The sequence below is a fragment of the Choloepus didactylus genome, chromosome 7 (genome assembly GCF_015220235.1).
Source record: "Choloepus didactylus isolate mChoDid1 chromosome 7, mChoDid1.pri, whole genome shotgun sequence".
NCBI classification, from domain to species: domain Eukaryota; kingdom Metazoa; phylum Chordata; class Mammalia; order Pilosa; family Megalonychidae; genus Choloepus; species Choloepus didactylus.
In genome coordinates, this window is record NC_051313.1 from 42,229,617 (window position 1) to 42,252,298 (window position 22,682).

A 22,682-nucleotide genomic window follows, 5' to 3' on the forward strand; every position below is an offset into this window, starting at 1 on the left:
ATCAATTGTTCACCATACCATCATATAGTTGTGCATTCATCACCCCAATCTATTTTTTTAACATTTTTCCTTGTACCAGAAAAAGTGAAAAAGAATTAAAAAAAAAAGTAAAAAAGAACACCCAAATTACTACCACCCCATCACCCTATTTTTCATTTAGTTTTTGTCCCCACTTTTCTACTTATCCATCCATACACTGGATAAAGGGAGTGCAATCCTCAAGATTTTCACAATCACACGGTCCCCCCTTGTAAGCTACATTGCTATATAATTGTCTTCAAGAGTCAAGGCTACTGGGTTGGAGTTTGGTAGTTTCAGGTATTTACTTCTAGCTATTCCAGTGCATTAAAACCTAAAAAGGGTTATCTACATAGTGCATAAGAATGCCCATCAGAGTGACCTCTCGATTCCATTTGGAATCTCTCAGCCACTGAAACTTTATTTTGTTTCATTTCACATCCTCCTTTTAGTCAAGAAGATGTTCTCAATCCCACAATGTCGGGTCCAGATTCATCCCCCGGAGTCATATCCCGCGTTGCCAGGGAGATTTATACCCCTGGGAGTCAGATCCCACGTAGCGGGGAGGGCAGTGAGTTGACCCTCTGAGTTGCCTTAGCAAGAGAGAGAGGGACACATCTGAACAACAAAGAGGTACACAGGGGGAGACTCTTAGGCACAATTATAAGCAGGTTTAGCCTCTCCTTTGCAGTAACGAGCTTCATAAGGGCAAGTCTCGTGACAGAGGACTTGGCACATCAAACCGGCAGTCCTCAATGTTTGTGAGAACATCAGCAACAATCCAGGTGAGGAAGCCCAACACTTCTGCATTTTCCCCCCAGCTCCTCAGAGGGGCCCTGCATATATATTTTTATTCTCTGTCTAAATTACTTTGGGATGTGTTGCTATTTCACACTAACCTATGCAAACCTACCAGGTCTCACTTCCTATTAAAAGTTCCATGCAATTATGGTATTTGAACAAACTATACGAGTTAAATTGTTTAGGAAATACAGATCTTGCACCAACTAAACATCTCTTCTCTTGGTCTCACATGGAAAGATAAAATGACTTTTGAGGTGCCTTCCAACATCAAGACTGTGCCTTGTTCACTTAAGAGTTGACTAAAAACGTGGGCAAGGAAAGAAAGAGGATAAAAGATCTGGGGCTTACTTTTGGCATTAGATTTATATTCCTCCCTGCAAGAATCTGACCTATTCTCTACTAACATCTTGCACTCTCTTTTCTGCCATATCTGTCCTATGCTTTAGCCAGGCTGGTTGCCTTATTTGGACATGGTATTGGCAGAGTCAGCATATTTGGGAAATGATGCTACAAGAATGGTTTTTGCTGTTGGGAAGGTAAAGGGCCAAGGAAATTCCTGGGCTGCCTCAGCTGTGGTGATTAATACCCTTATTCCCTGATGCTAATCACCACTGTTGGTATCCAAGCACCATCAGCCTTGACTCTTGGCCAAATAGTAGAAATAAAAGCTATTCATCCTTTAATATTTACTAAGTGTACCAAGCACAGGCTATAAACCAGAAGTAGTTCCCAATCAGTGGTTTAATCTGGAATACATGAAACCAAATAAAGCATAAAAGAGATGGGAAATGTCCTTTAACAACACCCCCAAGAGATACTCTTTAGTATTGTCTAACAATGTGTAAGGTAATAGGATATAATCAAGATTAATAGACAGATGAAGGCCAAAAACCCTTATCTGAGGGTACTAAGAACCAAAGAAGAAAATGTACAAATAAGAAGTTGATAGTGAACAATGTGGATAACCATGCATATGCATCAAATGATACATTTTTCTGCCTAGACTTTTTGCAAACACACCTGGCCACCCGTCATTATTTTTAAGACGCAAATAACAAACTGCTCTTGTAAACAGTTACTTGTGAGCACAGTTACCAAATGAGAGAACAATTTTCTGCAGGTGTAAAAATTACACTTCTCAATAAGCAAAATTCAGGTATAGTCAGTTTACTCATTAAGCCTTTAGAACTTCATTTTGGCTTGCTTTCTTTGGATACGGTTCTTTCATTTTTAGTCCACAGAAGTTTAACCCTAAAGCAAGTGGTTTTCAAACTTTTTGGATTCAAGACCCTGTCACACTCTTGAAAATTATCGAGGAACCCGTATAACTTTCGTGTGTGGATAATCTCTCCCAATATTTACCACATTAGAAATTAAAGATGAAAACATATAAAAATATTATTAATTCAATTTAAAGTAGCAATGATAAACCCATCACAGTAAATCCATTAAATTAACATAAATAACATTTCTATGAAGAACAATGATATCATCCAAAATGAAAATGATTTCGTAGGGAGAGCGGCATTGATTTACATTTTGCAAATCTCTTTACTGCCTGGATTCTCATATCTGCCTCTATACATAATCTATTTGGATATTTTGTTTTTGTTAAAGCATATAAGGAAATCTGACCTCACATAGATATGTAGGAAAAGGGAAAATTATTTTAATAATTTTAATAATTATGGATATTCTTCTTTGATGGTACCTGAAAATTTGAAAAGAACTTCCTTCCAAAGAGTACACTAAGGGGAGGGGGAGGGTAGCAAGGAAAAGTAACTTTACAGTGGAGAAACCTGATGAACACCCCCTCTGCCAGGTGATCAAGGTTCACATCAACAATGATCCCTTGATATGTGATAGAAATATATCTCTGTGCTTTTCCTCCCCAAAGCCTATAATCCCAGGCTAACATGAGAAAAACATCAGACAAATCGCAACTTAGGGACATTCTACAAAATACCTGAATGTACTCCTCAAAACTGTCAAGTCATCAAAAACAAGGAAAGTCTGAGAAACTGTCACAGTCTGGACACAGTAATGTAGTAGCCTGGATGGGGTCCTCAGACAGATGAAGGACATCAGGTAAAAACTAAGGAAATCTGAATAAAGTATACACTTGGTTAATAATGATATATTAATATTGGTCCATTAATTGTAACAAATGTACCAAACTAATATATTAATAATAGGGGAAATAGGGTGCAGCGTATATAAGAACTTTCTGTACTATCTTCCCAATTTTTGGGTAAATCTAAAACTTTTCTAAAATGAAGTCTAATTAAAATAAAATTAAAAATTAAAAAAGTAGTATTTGAAATTTTGACAATATTTTGAATTCTGTCATATTAAAATCCATTGGTGTTTCTACTGTAAGTGAAATTAACAATGCTGAGTGTAAGTATGGTTAAAAGGGGAAAGGCTAGGGTTGTGTATGTCACAATGATTATGGTTAATTTTACAAATATAAGAAAGTTCTTATATGAATTAGAACAAATGTACATCACTATTACAAGGGTTAATGACAGGGTGGTATATGGGAAAAATACAATTAATGCAAACCAAGGACTATAGTTAACAATGATATTGTAATTTGCGTTCATAATTTGTAACAAAGGCGCTATACCAAAGCTAAGCAGCAATAATAAGGGGGTATAAGGGGGATGGGATTTTTTTTTTTTTTTTTTTTGGAGAGATGAGAAAGTTCTTACATCGATTGTGGTAGTGAATGCATAATGACATGATTATGCCAAGAGCCACTGATTGTACACTTGGGATGGACTGTATGGTGTGTGAATAAAACTGTTTAAAAACATCCATTGGTGTTCCACTTTAAATGGATCTTTTGACGTTCATGATTTTGTAAGAGCCTAGATCAGTTATTGGAAAAGATTGGTTCAATGAGTTAAACGGATCTTCCAAATGTTTCCAATTTCAAAATATTACATTTGTTAATATCACCATCAATCTCATCAGAAAAATGTGTAAGTACTGAGAAGCTGTCAAGCTTATGGTGGTGGAAACAAGCTTTCCAAAATCCTAATATTCACTTGTATACTCAAATTTTATCACTGTCAACAAATACTGTTGTTTTCCTTGAAGTGACAGACTTTGTTCATTTTCAAGGAAATGTCTCTGCCAAACACTTTGAGAAAACATCTGCCAACTCTGAACAACCATAGTTTGTCACTCATTCTTTCAAGTAAAAATGGTGTTCCTTGAAAAAAAAGTGACCAGTTCAGCTTGCGACTCAAACAATTGCACAAGTATTTCTCTTTGAGACAACCACTGTTAAATAGCAGGAGTGTTTTTTATGTACTTCCCACTTTATCACAAAGACTATTAAAAAGACATGTTCCCAAGGGTTGAGATTTAACAAAGTTCATAATTTTTTACCGTTTCATCAAGGATTTTCTTAAGTGGAACTGGATCTTTTTTTTCACCGTGAGTGCATGATGCCAGCAGATTTCCCCACCATTGCTTTTGCACAATTACTGTAAATGACATCACAGTGAAAAAGATAAATAATGTCCTAGTATTATTATGGAAAGTTTTGACCTCAAGACTTCTGAAAAGGGTTTCAGGGGCCCTTGGGGCTGTGTGAAACACACGCTAAGAACCACTGACACTGCCCAGATATCCCTGAAGGTTAAGACAGTGATCAAATGAAGGGAGGAGTAGCAACAAACAAGACAGGATTTAACAAAATGTTATGGATACTGAATCATTATATAAATATTTTTTTTAGTGTCTAGTGTATTAGAACATCCAGAAGGAAATAACTGAAATTGTGGAACTGTAACCCATAACATTCTTTGAAATTTTCTCCATAACTTTCTTCTTAAATTGTACTGTGGAAGTTATCATTTTCCTATATACATTTCACAATAAAAAAATGTAAAAAAAAAAACAAAACACTGACTTAATAAACATATTTCTAACTTCTCCACTACCCTCTGATTGAGCCAGGTAAATGTGTCAATGTAAGGAAAGGAAACTTGACAACTCATCAATGTCTACAAAAACGAACCTGCTTCACTTTCCTTTACTGCCGACCTTCTATGGAGGGAAAGACAGGACACACTGAGAACGAACATGTTCTCCTTTGCCCTCCTACAATTTTCTAAGGTAGTGCTTCTCAACCTTTTCCACATAATAGCAGGTGGAGAAAATGATACTATTTTTATGAAACCTCACAGAGATGAGGCTGTCTAAGGCTTGAGGCCCCTAGCCTGAAGGCAGAGGCCCTATGTAACCTTCAGGAAGAGGAGGCGTCTGTACTGATACGCCATTCCCAGTGGGTATGCGAAAGCACGTGAGTGGGACAGTTCCGTACTTAGGGTCTCAACAAAGAGTGGGGCTCTCAAGACTGAAGAGTGTCTATTCCGCAACCAGATGTTTGTGCCATAAAAGACTCAAAGCTCTGCTCAGATGTGAGTTTACAATGTATCCCATTGTACTTCATGGTAGATCTATGTGGAGACACAGAAGGTTCCCTGGCTTGATAGGTTATACAGGAAGGCTGCCTCCTAAGCATTGTGTGCCTGAAGGCGGGCACCAGGCTGGGAGAAGGCCAAAGCTTTGGGTGCCTGAAGGCAGGCACCAATTTAGATAAGGACATAGCCGGGCTCCTTCCGTGCTCCTGTCTCCTGCTCCTGCTGTCTCCTGTCTAGTCCCTAAGAGATTGTCCCTTGAGATCAAAGACATGCAATCACACCTTATGGCTTTAGAAAAAATGCACCCTCCCTGAAATACCTGAAAACAGTCACATAGGAGACCACCTTGTATGCTATAAAAACCTGTAGGAATGAATAGAATAAAACTGTCTTTTGCATGAACACAGAGACAGAGTTGGCTCCCTTCTTTCACAACTGGTGCCCCGTGTGAGGAGTTCTAGTCCTGACCACGACATTTGGAAGCTGCGCAGTAAGTAAAAGCAAGTTATCTTGCGGTGGTTCAGTAGTTTTGGCCACTCAACGATATGGGTCAGTCTCTCAGTGTTCCCCAGTGCCGGTATGTTTTAATTTTACAGCAGCTGCTGCAGACTAGTGGAGCTTCTGTTTCAGAAGATAATTTGTACTCTTTATTACATGATTTTGTTCAACATAACCCTTGGTTTCCTGAGGAAGGCACATTAGACTAAGATGTGTGGGAGTGCATTGGACAAAATTTAAAGCGCCACTTTGAGCAAGGACAAAAAGTTTCCTCTAAAACATTTACTACATGGGCTCTTGTTCACACTGCCCTGGCCCCTCTTCATATTGCCCAGACTGAGAGTTCTGAAACTGAGGCCCCTGAAAGAGAAACCGTTGCTCTCTCCAATGAATGCCTCCTACCCAAGCCCTCGGCGCCCATACCGCCAGCTGATAAAGGCGGTGGGGAAACGACCATAGCCTCACGCCCTCCCCTTCCTCCTTTATCGCCACCACCGCCTCCTTCCCTCCCTAGAGGTGCCGCACCAATTTTGCAACGCTGTCTTCGCAAGGTGGTATTAGCTGGCAATCTTGTTTACCCCATTATACTTAAACAGCTGCCTAGAAATTTTTCCTAGAGTACCAGGACTGGGAAGTTCAGGTGAAAACGCCCGCCACAGACAAACACCAAACGCATCTGAATTAAGGTAGCTTTGCAATTCAAACTTTCCCTGTGCTGGGTAAATGTGTAATTTTTTGTTTATTGTATTCACTTTGCTTTCTTTTGTTTCAATTAGTCTATTGTGTATAAGGCTAATTAAGCTAATCCAAGAGTCGTGCATGCAAACTCAGTGGGTTTCAGCTCCACTAACTATAACCCCAAATTTGTAGTTCTCCTTTTAAATTTTGTGCAGTTTACACAGTTTGCATTTGTGTGAAAAACCAGTGTCATAAAATAATATCTCTACTGAGGAATCTGATAAGAACTTTAACTTCCTCTCTCTATAAAAAATGTTTTGTTTTAAATGTTTAGCATCATTCTAACAAGTTTGATTTTGGTGGTAATAGCATGTTGTATAGAAGGTTTGTAACGTGGAAAATTTATTTCTGTAGTCAAGGTTGAAAGACAGGTACAGAAAGCTGCAAAAAGTTTGTAAAAACAATTATTTCTGTGGTCAAAGTTAAAAAATGGTAAAAACTAGTAACAACACTGCTTAACAATAAAACCTCAGAACTTAAAGAAAAGAGTGGTTTTATAAAACAAAATAGCATTAAATATTTTCACCACCACACAAAGCAGTAATTAATATTCAATGTTGTGGGTATGTGCCTAATAATTCACAAAATATAAACATTCCTCACCGTATTGCAAGCTCCTCACATTAAGGTCTCCTGCTGTTTTTATTAAGAAAAAGGTTTTCTTAAATTATTGCAGTGTTATTTCTTAATAAAAGGCTATAGAAGTGTTTTTCTAAATAATCAGTATAGGATGCAAAAAGTCTCTTTTATCAAAATAACTCCTTGCACTTAATATATGTTAAGTTTATCATGTCCTTGGTTATTTAAAAATACTGTCTTCTCACTTTTAAAAAATCTAAGTCTTTTCCTTAACTTTAACTAAATACAAAAAATATATATACTGTTTCAAACCTAATAACTTTTAACATTTTACTTTCTCAAGTTCAAACCCTAAAGAATATCTTTTTATTCCCAACAGTTACAAAGAATTTGTTCTTTCACCTTGGAAAATAAATAAACTACTAAAAATAATTAAATTCATGTAATATGTTATAAATTGCAAAAAAAAAAAATGTTTAGACAATGTTATAAAAATTAAAAACTTCTAACCTTCTTTTGGTTACTAATGTGCATAACATCAAACAACAATGTAATACTGCCAATTATAATTTCAGTTATTTTTAAAAGGTTATCTGTCACAAAACAGCCCAATGGAACCCTGGAGCCCACCGTCCTATTTCCCAGAGGACCGACGATGCTGTGCTATAACAACTGTACAAAGAAGATACCTCCCAAAGCTAACTCCAGTGCGGATAGACCAGCCTAAGAAGACATGGCGCCCGTTCCCGGAACCCCCATGATATCCCTATAAATGAACTTTATGTCATTACACCAAACTATAATCATAATAAAAAGGGGGGAGATGTGGAGACACGGAAGGTTCCCTGGCTTGATAGGTTATCAGGGAGGCCGCCTCCTAAGCTTTGTGTGCCTGAAGGCAGGCACCAGGCTGGGAGAAGGCCAAAGTTTTGCGTGCCTGAAGGCAGGCACCAATTTAGATAAGGACATAGCCGGGCTCCTTCCGTGCTCCTGTCTCCTGCTCCTGCTGTCTCCCGTCTAGCCCCTAAGAGATTGTCCCTTGAGATCAAAGACATGCAATCACACCTTATGGCTTTAGAAAAAATGCACCCTCCCTGAAATACCTGAAAACAGTCACATAGGAGACCACCTTGTATGCTATAAAAACCTATAGGAATGAGTATAATAAAACTTTCTTTTGCATGAACACAGAGACAGAGTTGGCTCCCGTCTGTCACAGATCTAGAATTTTATAAAGATTTAATGCAGAACTTGTCCGGACCATTTTCAGATATAATGTAGAGATTAAGCACACAAAAGCTGACTCTCAGACATCCAAGGGGTTCAAGCCTTGGCTCTGCCACTTACTAGCTGTGTAACCTTTGGGAAAGTGACTTAACATATCTGTGCCTCAATTTCTCCATCTATAAAATGAGGACAATAAAAGTGCCTACCTATTGTAAGCATCATATGACTTAATACATATGAAGTACTTAGAATGATACCCGTTATATTGCAATGTTAGTTGTTATTATTATACAGGTGCCACAGGGTCTCCTACTTTGGACTGCTTTTCTGAGCATGACAGTGTTGAATCATAGATTTGCAAAAAAACAGAATCCTGGAGATACCAAGAGGCTAGATGTTAGCCTGCAGAACTCCTGATCTGAGAAACAGTGCTTGAAGCAGGAAGGGAGAGAGGTGTGCGAACAGAGGATGCCCTAGGCCTTTTAAAATTTTCCTTAAGGCACATATCAAGAGCTTCCAATCGAAACCTTCTTTCACATGAAGACACCAACAGAGAGGATTCTCCCTAATATATTTATAAGTTTATAAATACTTTATTTTTTCTTGGAAGGGGCCATGGTTCAAAAGTAATAGAGACCGTCACCCCCTCCACTACTTGGCGTAGGTGTTTTGTGGTGGTGTCAAGAGGGGTGGCTGGGTGAGTCTTGGGCTTCACAGGCCTCCAGGACACCAGGATAAGCTATTCAAAGCTGGGACTGTTGCAGACACACTGAGTGCCTGCTCCTTTACATTGAGATGGACATGTTTTTTACTTTACTGAGCAATTTTGGACAACTATTTAGCCTTGCTCATAGAACATTACAAGTAATTAAGAGTTTTAGACTACTGTGAAGCTGAATAATTTCAAGGGTCCTCTTCATGTAAGTATTCAATATCAGAGTTGCCACAATTATAAGGTTGCAAGGAAAAGCAAAATCATCTTAAGAAAATTGTCATGAAGGAACTGACCACTTAAAAATGTAGCTATTACTCAAATACCCCTCACAGTTTAACTGTAATAGCTAGCCCCCAACCCTCCCATCTTGTCAATGTCATTTGTCAGTTATCAGCACTTGCCCGATGTAGTAAATATTCCACAATTGCAATGTAGATAAAAGGCAAACCCATCCTTACAAAGCCACTGACAAATGAGGACCTGGCCCACTTGAAGAAGAAAAAATAAATGAGGGTAATGACATCACAAAAGATTCAAAAGAAAATAATTGAAATATTAATGAATTAATAGAGGAATTTGGAAAAACTGATGAAATCCTTAAATATTTTCATAAAAATCATTTTCTATAGGACTGAACAACCAAATTCTTAAGCAAAGGATGTAGTATTTTATTATCTTACAGTTTAGTTCATTGTGGCTATTATAATCTATATTTTTGTCAAATAAGATAAAATCACTTATTGTTATGTGTTACTTTCAGTTTTTAACCTTCTTTCTGCCACTCCTATTCAGTAAGTAGACTGTCAAGATTTTGCTCTCTGATAAGTGGATTTTCCTGATACTAAATCTCCTCAAATAAAGACCACATTTTTTAAAAATTAGGTAAATACCCAGTATCTGCTCCAAGAGACCATCTTTACCTTATCACCCCACGATTCAACAGGTCTGTTCCCTCCCTTTCCCCACTGGGTCCCGTTCTGTGGTAGGAGGAGGAACCTCATCTTCCAGCTATAGAAGATTTTTCTCAAGTTTCTTTCCCTGGCAATGAGACTTGTAAACAGCTAAACAGAAGCCTTAATAAAATTTTGCCTGGAGATATTAGGTTACAGGGCCTTAATAAGATTGATCTGTACCACCTATATCGACTGACTAACGAGACTGTCATTACCCACCTGTTAGAGGATCCAAACGGCAGATACCTTACTGGTTTGAAAGCACTTTATTTCTATAATAGCAACTGCAGGTTGAACTTACCTCTCCAGCTTAAAAATTATAGATTTACACTGGTTAGAAGTAGTTAAATCTTTTCTAGCTTTTAAGAAAAGTACTCATAAAGTGGCTGGCAGGTATAAATAAAGACTCTCTCTTCCCCCTTTCTGAAAAACAATTTTCTTTTAGTTACCTAAAAGTTAAGATAAATTAGAAACCAGCTGGAATGAAAATTTATACATGTAAGTCAAGGAATTATGCTTCAAGTTATGTGTGATTTGGATATTTTGTCTCAAGACTCACAAGTGATAAATACATTGAATATCCACTGAGGAATCAGAATTCCAGAGCTTTCAAAAGACATAATTCATATCTACAAAGAATCTGTAATCAAGGTGCTTCTCATTTATATGAATTGGGTGTATATACATTCTTTCTCTGATGAACATGTTATTTATTATATAACATAGATGTCCCAGTTAAATAAAATCCACTTCCATTGACCCCAGCCCAGACAGGTCAGATATTGTGGCACTACCAGGTAGGCAGTAAGGATGAGAACTGGGAATCCTTTCATGTCACACTTCCTTAGATCACAGAACTATTCCTTCAGCTTCCTTTTCCTACATAGTAACCTCACTTCAATTTAAAAAAAAAAAGAAAAATTCCTTATGTTTGACTTTTATGAAATACCCCTAAAGCTGATTTTATTTTTTGCTTCCAGCAACAGTTGACAATTCTCTCCGTATTTCTAATTTCGCTTTACTTGCCTCTGAGTGCAAATCCTGTGCCAATATCTATAAAAAGCACATGGCATAGACAGATGAGTGTTTCCGTTAATGAGACCTTAAAATCAGTTCTGACTCTGTGAATAGTATTTTAAAATCTCAAACAGGCAGAAAGGAAAACATGAAGTATTTTAACATGTGCAAAGGCCAATGAGTCTGGGCGTGCTCGGACACTTACTCTCTCACACAGCTCTTCAAATGTGCAGTCGGCAATGGTTCCACAGGCTTTATTCAGCCGCAGCTCTCTGCCTCGCACTTTTAGAATCCTTGGTCTAGTTACTATGGGAACATGAACAAAGACTCAATCTTGTCTGGATAATTACTCTAAAATTCATCTCTTACAGATAGGAAATGCATAGCTTGATGAATAATAGCACATGATTCAACACATAAATTAGACAAAATGCTGATACAATGACTGCCACTTGAGCATGGCATCAACCCATATACAGCAATGGAACTTATTAATTGGTCAGTGGAGATTGGGCATTGTGTTCTAAATGTATTCTCTTTCAAGAGAAATTAACTTACGTACAATCATTTTGTTTCTGAGCCAGCTCATCAAACAACTTATCCATGACAGCCTCCACATCAGCTTCACTTGTGCTACAGTGAAAAGAATAATAGAATATGAAATTAATAACACTTGAAGCCAACATCAAACAGCTGCCTGAGCCTGCTTAGCTTTTTGCCCATAAAAAAGAGAGAACAGGATGTTATGCTCTAAATACAAACATTAGATTTAGAATACACTTAAAAGCAGAGAATATTAACTCTCAGGTAGATGATTCTGCCTTATTTGCATACACTGAAAGACTTCTGTGCTTCTAGCTGTTTCCAGTAATGAGACGATACAGGCAGAGTAAATCCATTAATACTATGTGTACACAATGAGAAGAAAGGCTTCTGGCTCTCTCTTGCATGCAAAACAAGAGCAAATAGACAAGGCAGTCAAGCATCCAGCAAAGTACTCTTTGAAATCTCTACCAAGAGGGTACATGTTAAATTAAATATTGAAGCTGCATTTAAAAAAAAATCAAGCTAAGCCACTGACTGGGAGGATCAAACATCCAGAATTAAATTACTAGCTTGGAAATCTAACTTGATCTGCACATCAATAACTTTATCAGACTTCTAGTACAAGGCAGTTATAGACCACACAGCTTCTCTCAAAAGTGTCCTTGTTGGAAATTCAAGAAAACTCTCTCCTTCGTGATGCCCAACACCATGGCTATTAGGAAGTTGGTCTCATCACAGAATCTTTTGTATTCTAATTGGAAATCACCATATGGTTTAGGGACCCACATATATAAATGTGATAATGCTGTGGCCTTTTTTCCTCTCACATTTTTTTTTAAGGAGGGGTTGATAAATTAGCACCATCAATAAAATTAAATAACTGACAGAAGAAATAAACACTGTTAAATTAAAATTTTCAAGTAAATATGTAAGTTTACTTCAACTCTACATACAAACTTATACAGGATGACCTACCAATACGCTTAATTTTGACACACCAATCACTCTTGCCTAGGTGTGGAAGCAATTAAACTCAATTCTTAATAAAGTCTTATTGAAAATTAATAAGACAGACGTTTTTTCTTTAGATTAAGCTTAAACTAAATCTAAACTAATTTCTCCCTTGAGATATTAATCGGGATTGCAAGCATCTAACATAGGTAATTGCTCAACTGTTTTAAAGCAAATGCCTTTAAAATGCAACAAAACATAATCGATATGAAGGATTTGGAATTGTCACATTCCATGCCACACAATTCTTCAAAAGATCTTAAAAATATCATTTGCAATGGTTAACTTTGCAAGGAAAATTTTGAGTTACATAAAGCTTTGTATGGCATTTGAATAAAACAGTGTTAAAATAATAAAATGGCATTAAAGAAAGAGTGATTATAGAGACTAAAAACAATTTTAAAGGTATAAAGAAATCATACTAGCCAGTGTAAATGTCAATGACCATGCCAAGTACATGTAAGTATACATGGCTCTGCCAGCATCATTTCTGAGAACTCATTTGGGAACGTATCCACCATGCAGTGGCATTATATAAGCATAATTGCTAAAGAAATGAGCTGCTTTTTAAGGACTATAAACAGAAAAGGGCAATGTCAGTCACCCAGGACATCTGCTGGCTGTGGAAACCTCTCTTCACGATAGGCATGTTACCCAATAGAGAGGGAATACTGAATTCTGAAAAATAACCAAGAGAGAAGACAGGCAATTTTCCAAAAGCATATTTGCAGAATAAACAATTGCTTACAAACTTCCTCAGTGGTGACTTCTTTTTTTTTTTTTTTTTTACTCTCTAGTATACTATAGTAATAAAATGTGGCCTGATGTAACTTCGATCAGGCCACATCTTCCAAGTCATCTGCGAAATTACTACATGTGATTTTCATGTATGGTGAAATTGCAGTTTTTTTAATTATAATAGTATCTAATATGAATTCTATTATATCATTTCTGAAAGTTACTCAGAAGTTACAAAATGCAAAATAAAAACTTTTATTAGTGTTAAGTGGTTTAATAATAAATGTTCATAAAACATTTGTTCCATAAATTCTATGGAACTTACAACTGAACAAGCCATTATCTATCCTTAAGTCAACTCATCCCTCAGCGAGTAAGTTTTACTTATCTTCTGGAGGACAAGGACCTCATCTTCATATTCTGTCTTGAAAGCAGGAGGGCCTAGTGTGTGTGTTTGTTTTACATGTACCTATATTGATATAAAATAATTCAGGGGGGCATGAAAGCAATCCTTACCAGAAATGAATATATTCATAAGCCCTTAACAAATAACTTGTAAGAAACACAAGTCTTCTCACATTCCACTCAAACTTCAGATTTCCCTACTTAAAAAGATGCATCAATCAGAGTGGATTAATTTTTTTAAGGATAATAATTTAAAAAGAGGAGAAATTAAAATTTGCCTGCCTATCCTAGCCTAAAAGACTCAGAGTTTTGTTTATTATCCAGATTCAAACCAAGTTTAAACATATGTGAGTATGTTTTGTAAGTCTAGTGAAAATGGTAGATGATTTTCAACTATTTCAGTGCATCATACAGGGAACAACAAAAGTTATCATTTGTTAAGCTACTAACAGGTAATCTATGTGTATTACCGCCACCTCCCCAGGTTGTGTATGTTCTTATTACAGTTTTACAGAAGAGAAAACTGAGAATAAGAGAGTTGAGTCACTTATCTAAGATCTGAATACATAAAAATTTAAATTTTCTTTATAATAAAGTATCATAAATAAAATAAATACCCAATGTCAAACTGGGAAACATAGTGGCAGCATTTGCAGTACATAATTAATATTTTCAATGTATAAAAAATTCCTACAAATAAAACAGTTGAAAATCCCAACAGAAAAACTGGCAAAGGACCTGAACAGATAAACTGCATAAACAGCTCAATGGGCAAGATACATATGTAAAATTTTTCATTCTCAGTAATAATGACAAATGCAAAATAAAACCACAATGTGCTATTCTTCTAACCAAATTGGCAGAAATAAGGAAAAAGATAAAATATCCCAACATACCAAGGTATGAGAAAAAGCAAACTCTCATGCACTGCTGGAATGGTGTAAAACTGGCACAAGATTTTCAGGGCAAGCAAATAATATGAAATGAAAGCCTTAAAAAACATGCACATACTGTCACCCAGCTATTCCACTCACAGGAATTTCATCAATGCAAATAATAATGGTTAAGTACTACAAGGACCCTGTATGTGACATCAAAAACGTGAAAAAGAATCTAAATGTCCATTGATGGATAATTTAGTTAAGTACATTTGGATATGTCAATGGAATATGATGCAGTTTTTTTGAGTGGAACTTTTTCCTCTCACCCTGGAATTTTAGTTAAGGCTCAAAGTTGATTGTTGGAAGTACTAAGTACCCCCAACTATCTAAAGAGAACTGCCAAAGAGCCACAAATAACTGTTTTGTAACCATGGTTAAATAAGCAGGAGAACCAGCCCTACTCCACTCGCCATCCCTCCACCACCACCACCACCATTTACTCCACCACAGTGTCTTTATAAGGAGGGAGAAGGGGAACAGGAGTCACTATCCTTTGTGTCCAGTATTTGTGATAAGAGCCTTCCCTCTCCCATCGTCTCGGGAGGGAAGAGGGTGATTTACTTTCCCCAAAGACAAGTAATTAGGGGATGAGTTCTCTAAGACAATCTCTCGGAAAGACTAGGGGAGCCTAGAAGGAGAGACTGGTATTGCTTTCCTTAGGTGGAGGAGAAAGATCTTCCTAGATAGAGAAAGCAGCAAGTTGGAGGTGGGATGCTGAGCCCAGATGAAGCAAACCAGTTCTTACTAGTAAACCCTCAAAAGGCTCAGCACTACCAGATACGTAGGAAGGTACAAGTAAGGAGTTGGGCTGGGAGCAGGGCATTGCTTTAAAACAAGACAACAGCAGCTCCTTAGGTTCCCTCACTCTAGTTAGATAGCCAGATTCCAGCCATCCTCCAGCAGAAACTGAGAACTTGACTATCTGGGGCAGTTTCAACTATGAACAATGGGGGAAAGACACCATACTGAAATCTTGCACATTAAACAATGAGCCCCTACCTCTTCAGCATCCAGAACCCTACCAGCCAAGCTTCTATCTCAGAAAGTAGAGTGAAAGATTTATCTCTGGGGGGAGACAGAACAGCCAAAAGAAAGACTTGCACATACTGACATTTGGGGGCTCGCCAATGAAAAAAAATGGCCTGCCACCTCATCACTCTCCAGAGAAGCCCACCCACTATCAAAACCCTGCCTAGAAGTGCTGGAAGTAGGGAATGAGATATTAAGGCTTAATTGGCACAGAGTTTCTGTTTGGGGTGATGGAAAAGTTTTGGTAAAGGATAGTGGTGATGGTAGCACAACATTGTGAACGTTAATATATATCTGAATGTGGTTAAAGGGGAAATTTTAGGTTGTATATATGTTACCAGAGTAAAAATAAAAAAGAAAAAAAAAAAGAAAACATAGGACAGTACAACACAGTGAACCCTAATGTAAACTATGGACTATAGTTAATAGTAAAATTTAATAATATTGTTTCATCGATTATAACCAAGGTACCATAAGAATGCAAAGTGTTAATAGGGAAAACTATGAGAGGGATATATGGGAACTCTGTATTTTCTGCATGATTTTGTATAAACCTACAACTTTAAATTTTTTTTAATTTTTTAAAAAAATAAAAATATAGGACAAGAGTAAAAAAAAAAAAAAAAAAAAAAAAAAACCCTGCCTAGACACACAGGATATGTAGTCAGCTTCTTAATGCCTCATTTTTAAATGTGAATAAACAATCAAGTATCTCCAGACATTTAAGGAAAACCCCAGGATAAAATAAAAAGAACATTAAAAAATAGAAAAAATACAGAGAACAAAAGGTAAAAAAAAAAACAAAAAAAAAACTCTAATACCTCTAGAGATAGAAAAAAGGTATTGCATCCAAAAAACAACAGCAAAAGGGGGAAAAAAAGGATGGTGTAAACCAAAATAACAATTACAGGGCTCTAAATATGACTGCCAAATAAAAAAAAAATATTCAGGAAAAGGATTGGAAGATAAAGTTGATGTTATCTTTCAGAAAACAGAGCAAAAGGATGGGAAAAAAAGGCAGAATAAAAGAAAATTCAAAGATTAATCAAGGCATTTCAATATCTAACCAGGAGGAGTTCCAAAGAATACAGAGGGATAAAAGAAGGAAAAGAATTAAATTAAGTCTCATAGAACTAAAGGATATGACTTTCTAAGTTGAAAGGATCCAATGAGTATGCAGCACAAGGAATGGGAGAAAAAGCTTACTCCACATTATCCTGAACTCTCAAGACTAAAGAGAGAACATTCTAAAAACTTCAAGAGGAAAAAACAGGTCAAATGTAAAAGATCAAGAACTAATGCCCATCAAACTTTGCAACAGCAATAAAAGAAGCTTGAAGATAATGGTATAACATTCTAAGAGAACATTATTGGAAAACTATTCGTGCCTAATTAAACTATTAATCAAGTGTGAAAGTAAAATAAGGACATTTTTGGACATGTGAGCCTTCAAAAAAAAAAAAAAATATTTCCCATGAACCCTTCTCAGGGAGATACTAGAGGATTTGCTCTGTCACAACAAAGGAGAAGAGTTCTGCTTCTAAAAGAACTAGGTAAACTCCACCCCAATTGACCCCCTTGCTTACAAACAACTACTAAGTATGGACAAAATACAAAATAGGTGCCTGAAGTCTTGAAGAGTGAATGGAGCAGGCAGATTCTGAACAGGAGCTAACTCTTGGCAGAAGGGAAAATATGGGATGAATTACCCATTTTTTACAGGTGTCAGACTGAGGACAGACAGATGGAGGTAGTACTGTGCAGGAAACTAAAACTCCAAGAGAAAACCTGCAGTCCTGGACTGAAGAATCAGAGTTGGGCTGGGGACAATCACACAGCTGAAGAGTGAAGAGGAATCCCAGAAAAAGGGTTTCCAATTCCTCAATAGATATTAATCTTGAAACTCCTGAAATTATAAGTTATTCTGTATTTACCACAATACTTTATGTGTTTTCAAATAATGAGTGCCTATAATAAGAAACAGTGAATCATTTTTCTATGCTAGGGTTATAATAAAAGTTACAGAGATTTTCTGTAATATAACGATACATTAATAAATACCTGGCTTATTACCATTATAAACCAATACACTGTGACAAGATTGTATCTTGCAATAACATAAACATGATCTCTATCTGACAAAAACATTTGAGAACAGGAAATATTAACATAAAATAAATGCTAAATTAAATGATTTAAATACCAAAATATTTAATAAATTTAAGTTATCATTTTTAAAATGAAAGATTTTAAAACCAAAGTATTAATTGCCCTATCCAATAGTCCTAATCTTTGCTTGTTGACAAATATTCCAAACATAGAAAAATACATTTTGTTTTGCACTGACATTGGAAAACTGCTAAGACTGTGTTCATAAACCATTTTCAAGTTGGGTGTTAGAGTACCTATTGCTTATATAAACTTATCTCCATTTTGAACAATGAAAATATTTTGTCTACTTATCCTGATTTTGGTGTTTTTTTTTTTAAATTGATATCACTTTTGCCATTTCAGATTTTAGATTAATTTCTAATTTCATGTTCGAATATTCCACAACATTCACATCTTCTTCCCTTTGCATTTCTTCTGCTAAAACATTTACAAAGAATTATAGCCTATTGTGAATATTCCAACACTGGAAAACACCAGTAGTTAGGCAGTAGTTAACTAATATAACATCTGTGTATCCTAGCAAGGTTAACAGTACTTTGACCAAATCAAATATCAAAATTGCTAATTTAAGGACTTATTTTGCTTCCAAATCTTTCTTAGAATGTCACTCATACAATCTGTATATTATGTATATAAATTTATTAATATTTATTTAATTTATAAGAATGTCCCACCTTTAGCAAATGACAGGACTATCAGCATCCTTAAAACAATAGCTACAAGCAAGACTGGCTAATCAGACTGTGACTGCTTCCCTTCCATATGCTCCTGTCTCACTTCCCCAGAAATGTCAACCTTAATCTTTGACTCTACTTGCCAGCCTTTTCTGCTCTCGCTTTCAACTTGATGTCAGTGGAGTCTTAAAAATAAGTCTCTATACTAATTACTAAATTTCAACTCTTTAAATTATTTCTTTTTCTGTTTTCCCAATTTCTTGACTGATATTTCTTGGAATTCAGAAAAACATACAGTTCCCACACTGGAAGGAATTCCTGTACAGAAACACTAGAAGAGAGTTAAATGGGAGAGTCCCAAATTCTGCCCAAATCTCTGTCTGATTCCTAAACCACGCATATGCAGGGCAGACTCCAAGCAAACTATCTAAGGATTTAAAAACTGAGCTGAGATTGATGTTTCATCCAGAGACAAAGTTTGCAGTTTGAGTCCAACCAAGTTAATTGCTTGCAAAAACAAAAACGTGAATACTTTAGGTAAATATAATAGAATTTAGAGTCTCCAGGACAAAAATATTCACAGGATACCATCCAAAATTACTCAACATATGACAGAAACAAGAAAAAGTGATGCTTTATCATGAAAAAAGGCAATCAACAGAAATTGACCTTGACATGACCTAGATGTAGGAATAAGCAGACAAAAGATTTAGAGAAGCTTTCCTAAAAATTCTTCCAAGATGTGAAGGAAAATATTTTTGTAATAAAGAATAGGAAATCTCAGGAAAAAACACAACTAAAACCAAAATAGAACTAAAGTTCTAGAACTGAAAACACAAGAACTAAAACTAAAAATTCACTGGGTAAGCTTCACAGCAGAATGGAGAAAACAAAGGCAAAATTTAGTCAACTTGAAGGCAGATCAATAGAAACCCCATCTGAAGACTAAAGAGTAAAAGAGACTGAAAAAAAGAAACATAGCTTCAGGGGTCTAAGAGACAACAAGTCCAACATATATATAATTGGAATCCCAGAAATTCGAGAGAAAGAATCAGACAGGAAAAAGAAATTTAGAGAAATAGAGGCCAAACAGTTTCCAAATTTGCTGAAAGGCCTCATTCATGATAAATATGAGAAAACCAGGCCTAGGTACTTTACAGTCAAACTGCTGAAAAATAAAGAGAAAATCTTGAAAGCATCCAGGGCGGGTTGGGGTGGGGGTGGGGGGACAGTGAAACAACATCTTTAAAATCCTAAAATAAAACAGTAGGAGAAAGTGCCAGTTTGAATGTATTGTGTCCCCCAAATGCCATTATCTTTGTGGTCTTGTGGGGCAGAAGTTTTGGTGCTGGTTAGATTTGCTTGGAATGTGCCCCACCCAGCTGTGGGTGACGATTTTGATGAGATGTTCCCATGGAGGTGTGGCCCCGCCCATTCGGAGTGGGCCTTGATCAGTGGAGCCATATAAATGAGCTGACTCAGAGAGAGGGAACTCAGTGTGTGCAGCTGTGAGTGATGTTTTGAGGAGGAGCAAGCTTGCTGGAGAGGAACGTCCTGGGAGAAAGCCATTTTGAGGCCAGAGCTTTGGAGCGGACGCCGGCTGCCTTCCTAGCTAGCAGAGGTTTTCCAGACGCCATTGGCCATCCTCCGGTGAAGGTGCCCGATTGCTGATGCGTTACCTTGGACGCTTTGTGGCCTTAAGACTGTAACTGTGTAGCAAAATAAAACCCTGTTTTATAAAAGCCTATCCATCTCTGGTGTTTTGCATTCTGCAGCATTAGCAAACTAGAACAGAGAGTAAAACAGAAAAGAGAAAACAGGAACTTGAACCCAGGGGAGAGAAAAAAAGAAATTCCCAGTATGGGATGATAAATAAAAGTGCCAGGACCACAGTTATCCAGAAGACCTAGAAAACAATCAATCCAGATTGAAGAAGGAAATTGAGGGTCACAGAAGGATTGTCTCCAGGAAGGAAAAAAAATGGAACTGACATATTTCTTAATGTGTTAGGATTATACTGAGAGGATATTTATAGCTCTTAAGGTAGAATTTGGAAATTAATTAGTGATAGATCAGGACTTGGAAAATCTAGCAAGTTGTTTTACAGCGGGAATTTTAAATTTTACTTGTAAAAAATTGCACAAGAAAGTGAACGTAAAATCATAATAAAATATGTTACAAACTCTGAAAATTATAGTTGTAATAATGTTAGCATCAGATATCAATTTAAACCAAAATGATGAGTAACTATGCTGGAAGAGTCAGGAAAGTAAAAGTATTTATGTAGAGAGGGGTAAGAGATTTAAATTGTCATATTCTATAGAGGAAAGTCAACAGATAATGTCTAACATTGAGAACAAATTTGCATGTTACTCAGGAAAAGTGAAGGGAATTGAAAGTCATTTCCTCTGGGAAGTTGGACTGGGGTGAAGAAGGGTGTGGCAGGTGATTGCTTTCTTCTCTTAAAAGCTTTACAGTACTATTTGAACTTTTAAAGACATAAAGTTAAATGAATTACTTTGATAAAAAGAAATATCAAATTAAAAAACAAAGATTACAAATGCTGAAATAAAAATAATAATATATTTTATAAAAATAAGATTTCTAAGTGAATGGTAGTTTTACACTAACCCCTGCCTTGAATTATTACCTGAGTGCTCCTCCTCCGAATGTAAGGAATAACTTTCCCCTTTCTTACAGTTTCTAATTTTAGGAGTAGCTGTCATGTGAAAAGCTGTTATAATGCCTTCTTTTTAAAATTGACTATAATATGCATACAGAAAAGTATATATATCTTAAGTGTACAGCTCAATGAATTTTCACAAAATGAACATGGCTATATAACCAGCACCCACATAAAGAAATGGAACTTTACAAGCACATCAGAACCTTCCCTTATGTTCCTTACAGTCACCACCCAACTGCAAAAGGTAACCATTATTCTGACTTCTAACAACTACTGATTAGTTTTGCCTGTGGTTTTAGTTTCCTGGGCTGCTCAAGAAAATACCAGGAAATGGGTTGGGTTAAACAATGGGAACTTTTTGCTTATGATATTGAGGCTAAAAGAAAGCTCAACTTAAGGTGTCATCAAGGCAATGTTTTCTTCCTGAAGACTGGCTTTTCGGGGCTGGCTGCTGGTGATCCTTGGTCCTGGGCTCCTCTGTCACATGGCAACGCACATGGTGGCCTCTCCTGGCCTCCCCATTCTCTTCCGGGTTCCACTGAATTTCAGCCTTTTGCTTCCATAGCTTTCTCTCTCTGTGTCTGAATTTCTTCTGCTTATGAAGGACATCAGTAATAGGTTTAAGACCCATCCTGGCTGAGTTGGGCAACACCTTAACTGAAGTAACCTCATCAAAAGGTCCTACTTAAGATGGGTTCACACCACAGGGAATGGATTAAATTTAAGAACATGCTTTTCTGAGGTACATACAGCTTCAAACCACCACATCTGTTTTTGAATAGTTTCCATAAATAATTGTATAAATTTCTATATAAATGGAATCATATGTCTGGTATCTTTCACTCAATACTGTATTTGTGACATTCATCTATACTGATGATGCCTGTAGGAGTAGTTATTTTATTTCATTCAAAATATCTCAATTTATTATCACTTATCTCTGATAAGCATTTGGATAGTTTACAGTTTGGGGCTACTATGAATAGTGCTACTATAAACATGACAGTACGTGTCTTTTGGTAAACATATGCATGCATGTCTGTTATATAACTAGGAGGATACTGCTGCTCATGGGGTATATAGACATTCAGTTTAGGAGATACTGCCAAACACTTTTCCAAAGTGGTTGAACCAATTTATACTCCCAGTAGCAGTGCATGAATCTTCCATTTATTCCACAGCCTTGCCAACACTTTGCATTTTCCATTTTAGTCATTATGGTGGGTCTACTATGAATGCTTTTATAATGCAAGTTGCCTCAAATTATTTTTGATAGGTGGGGCATAAAAATTCAAGTATAATGAATGAAATGGTTAACCCAGAAGCATTTTCTTAATAAAACAGCACTGATAAAACTAAAATTTAAAAATCCATTCTAAAAGCACCTAAGATCCCTTGACTTTTTAAAGTAGGAAATGTCAAGAACATAGCTTTATTCCTCAAAGTAAAAACTTCAGTCATAGAAAATACCTTTAACTTAAAAAGGGGGGTG

At 36.5% G+C, this 22,682-nt stretch overlaps 1 protein-coding gene across 2 annotated transcripts in view; it reads right to left on the minus strand.

Moving 5' to 3' along the window:
* AFG1L (AFG1 like ATPase) overlaps window positions 1–22,682 on the minus strand; it is a 234,430-nt gene that overhangs the window by 31,146 nt on the left and 180,602 nt on the right. For both annotated transcript variants that reach the window (XM_037842307.1, XM_037842306.1), the window contains exons 9-10: window positions 11,551–11,621; window positions 11,194–11,294 (exon numbers count right to left, since the gene is read on the minus strand). In XM_037842307.1, the coding sequence (XP_037698235.1) occupies window positions 11,194–11,294; window positions 11,551–11,621 (172 nt within the window). The remainder of the gene's footprint in view (window positions 1–11,193; window positions 11,295–11,550; window positions 11,622–22,682) is intronic.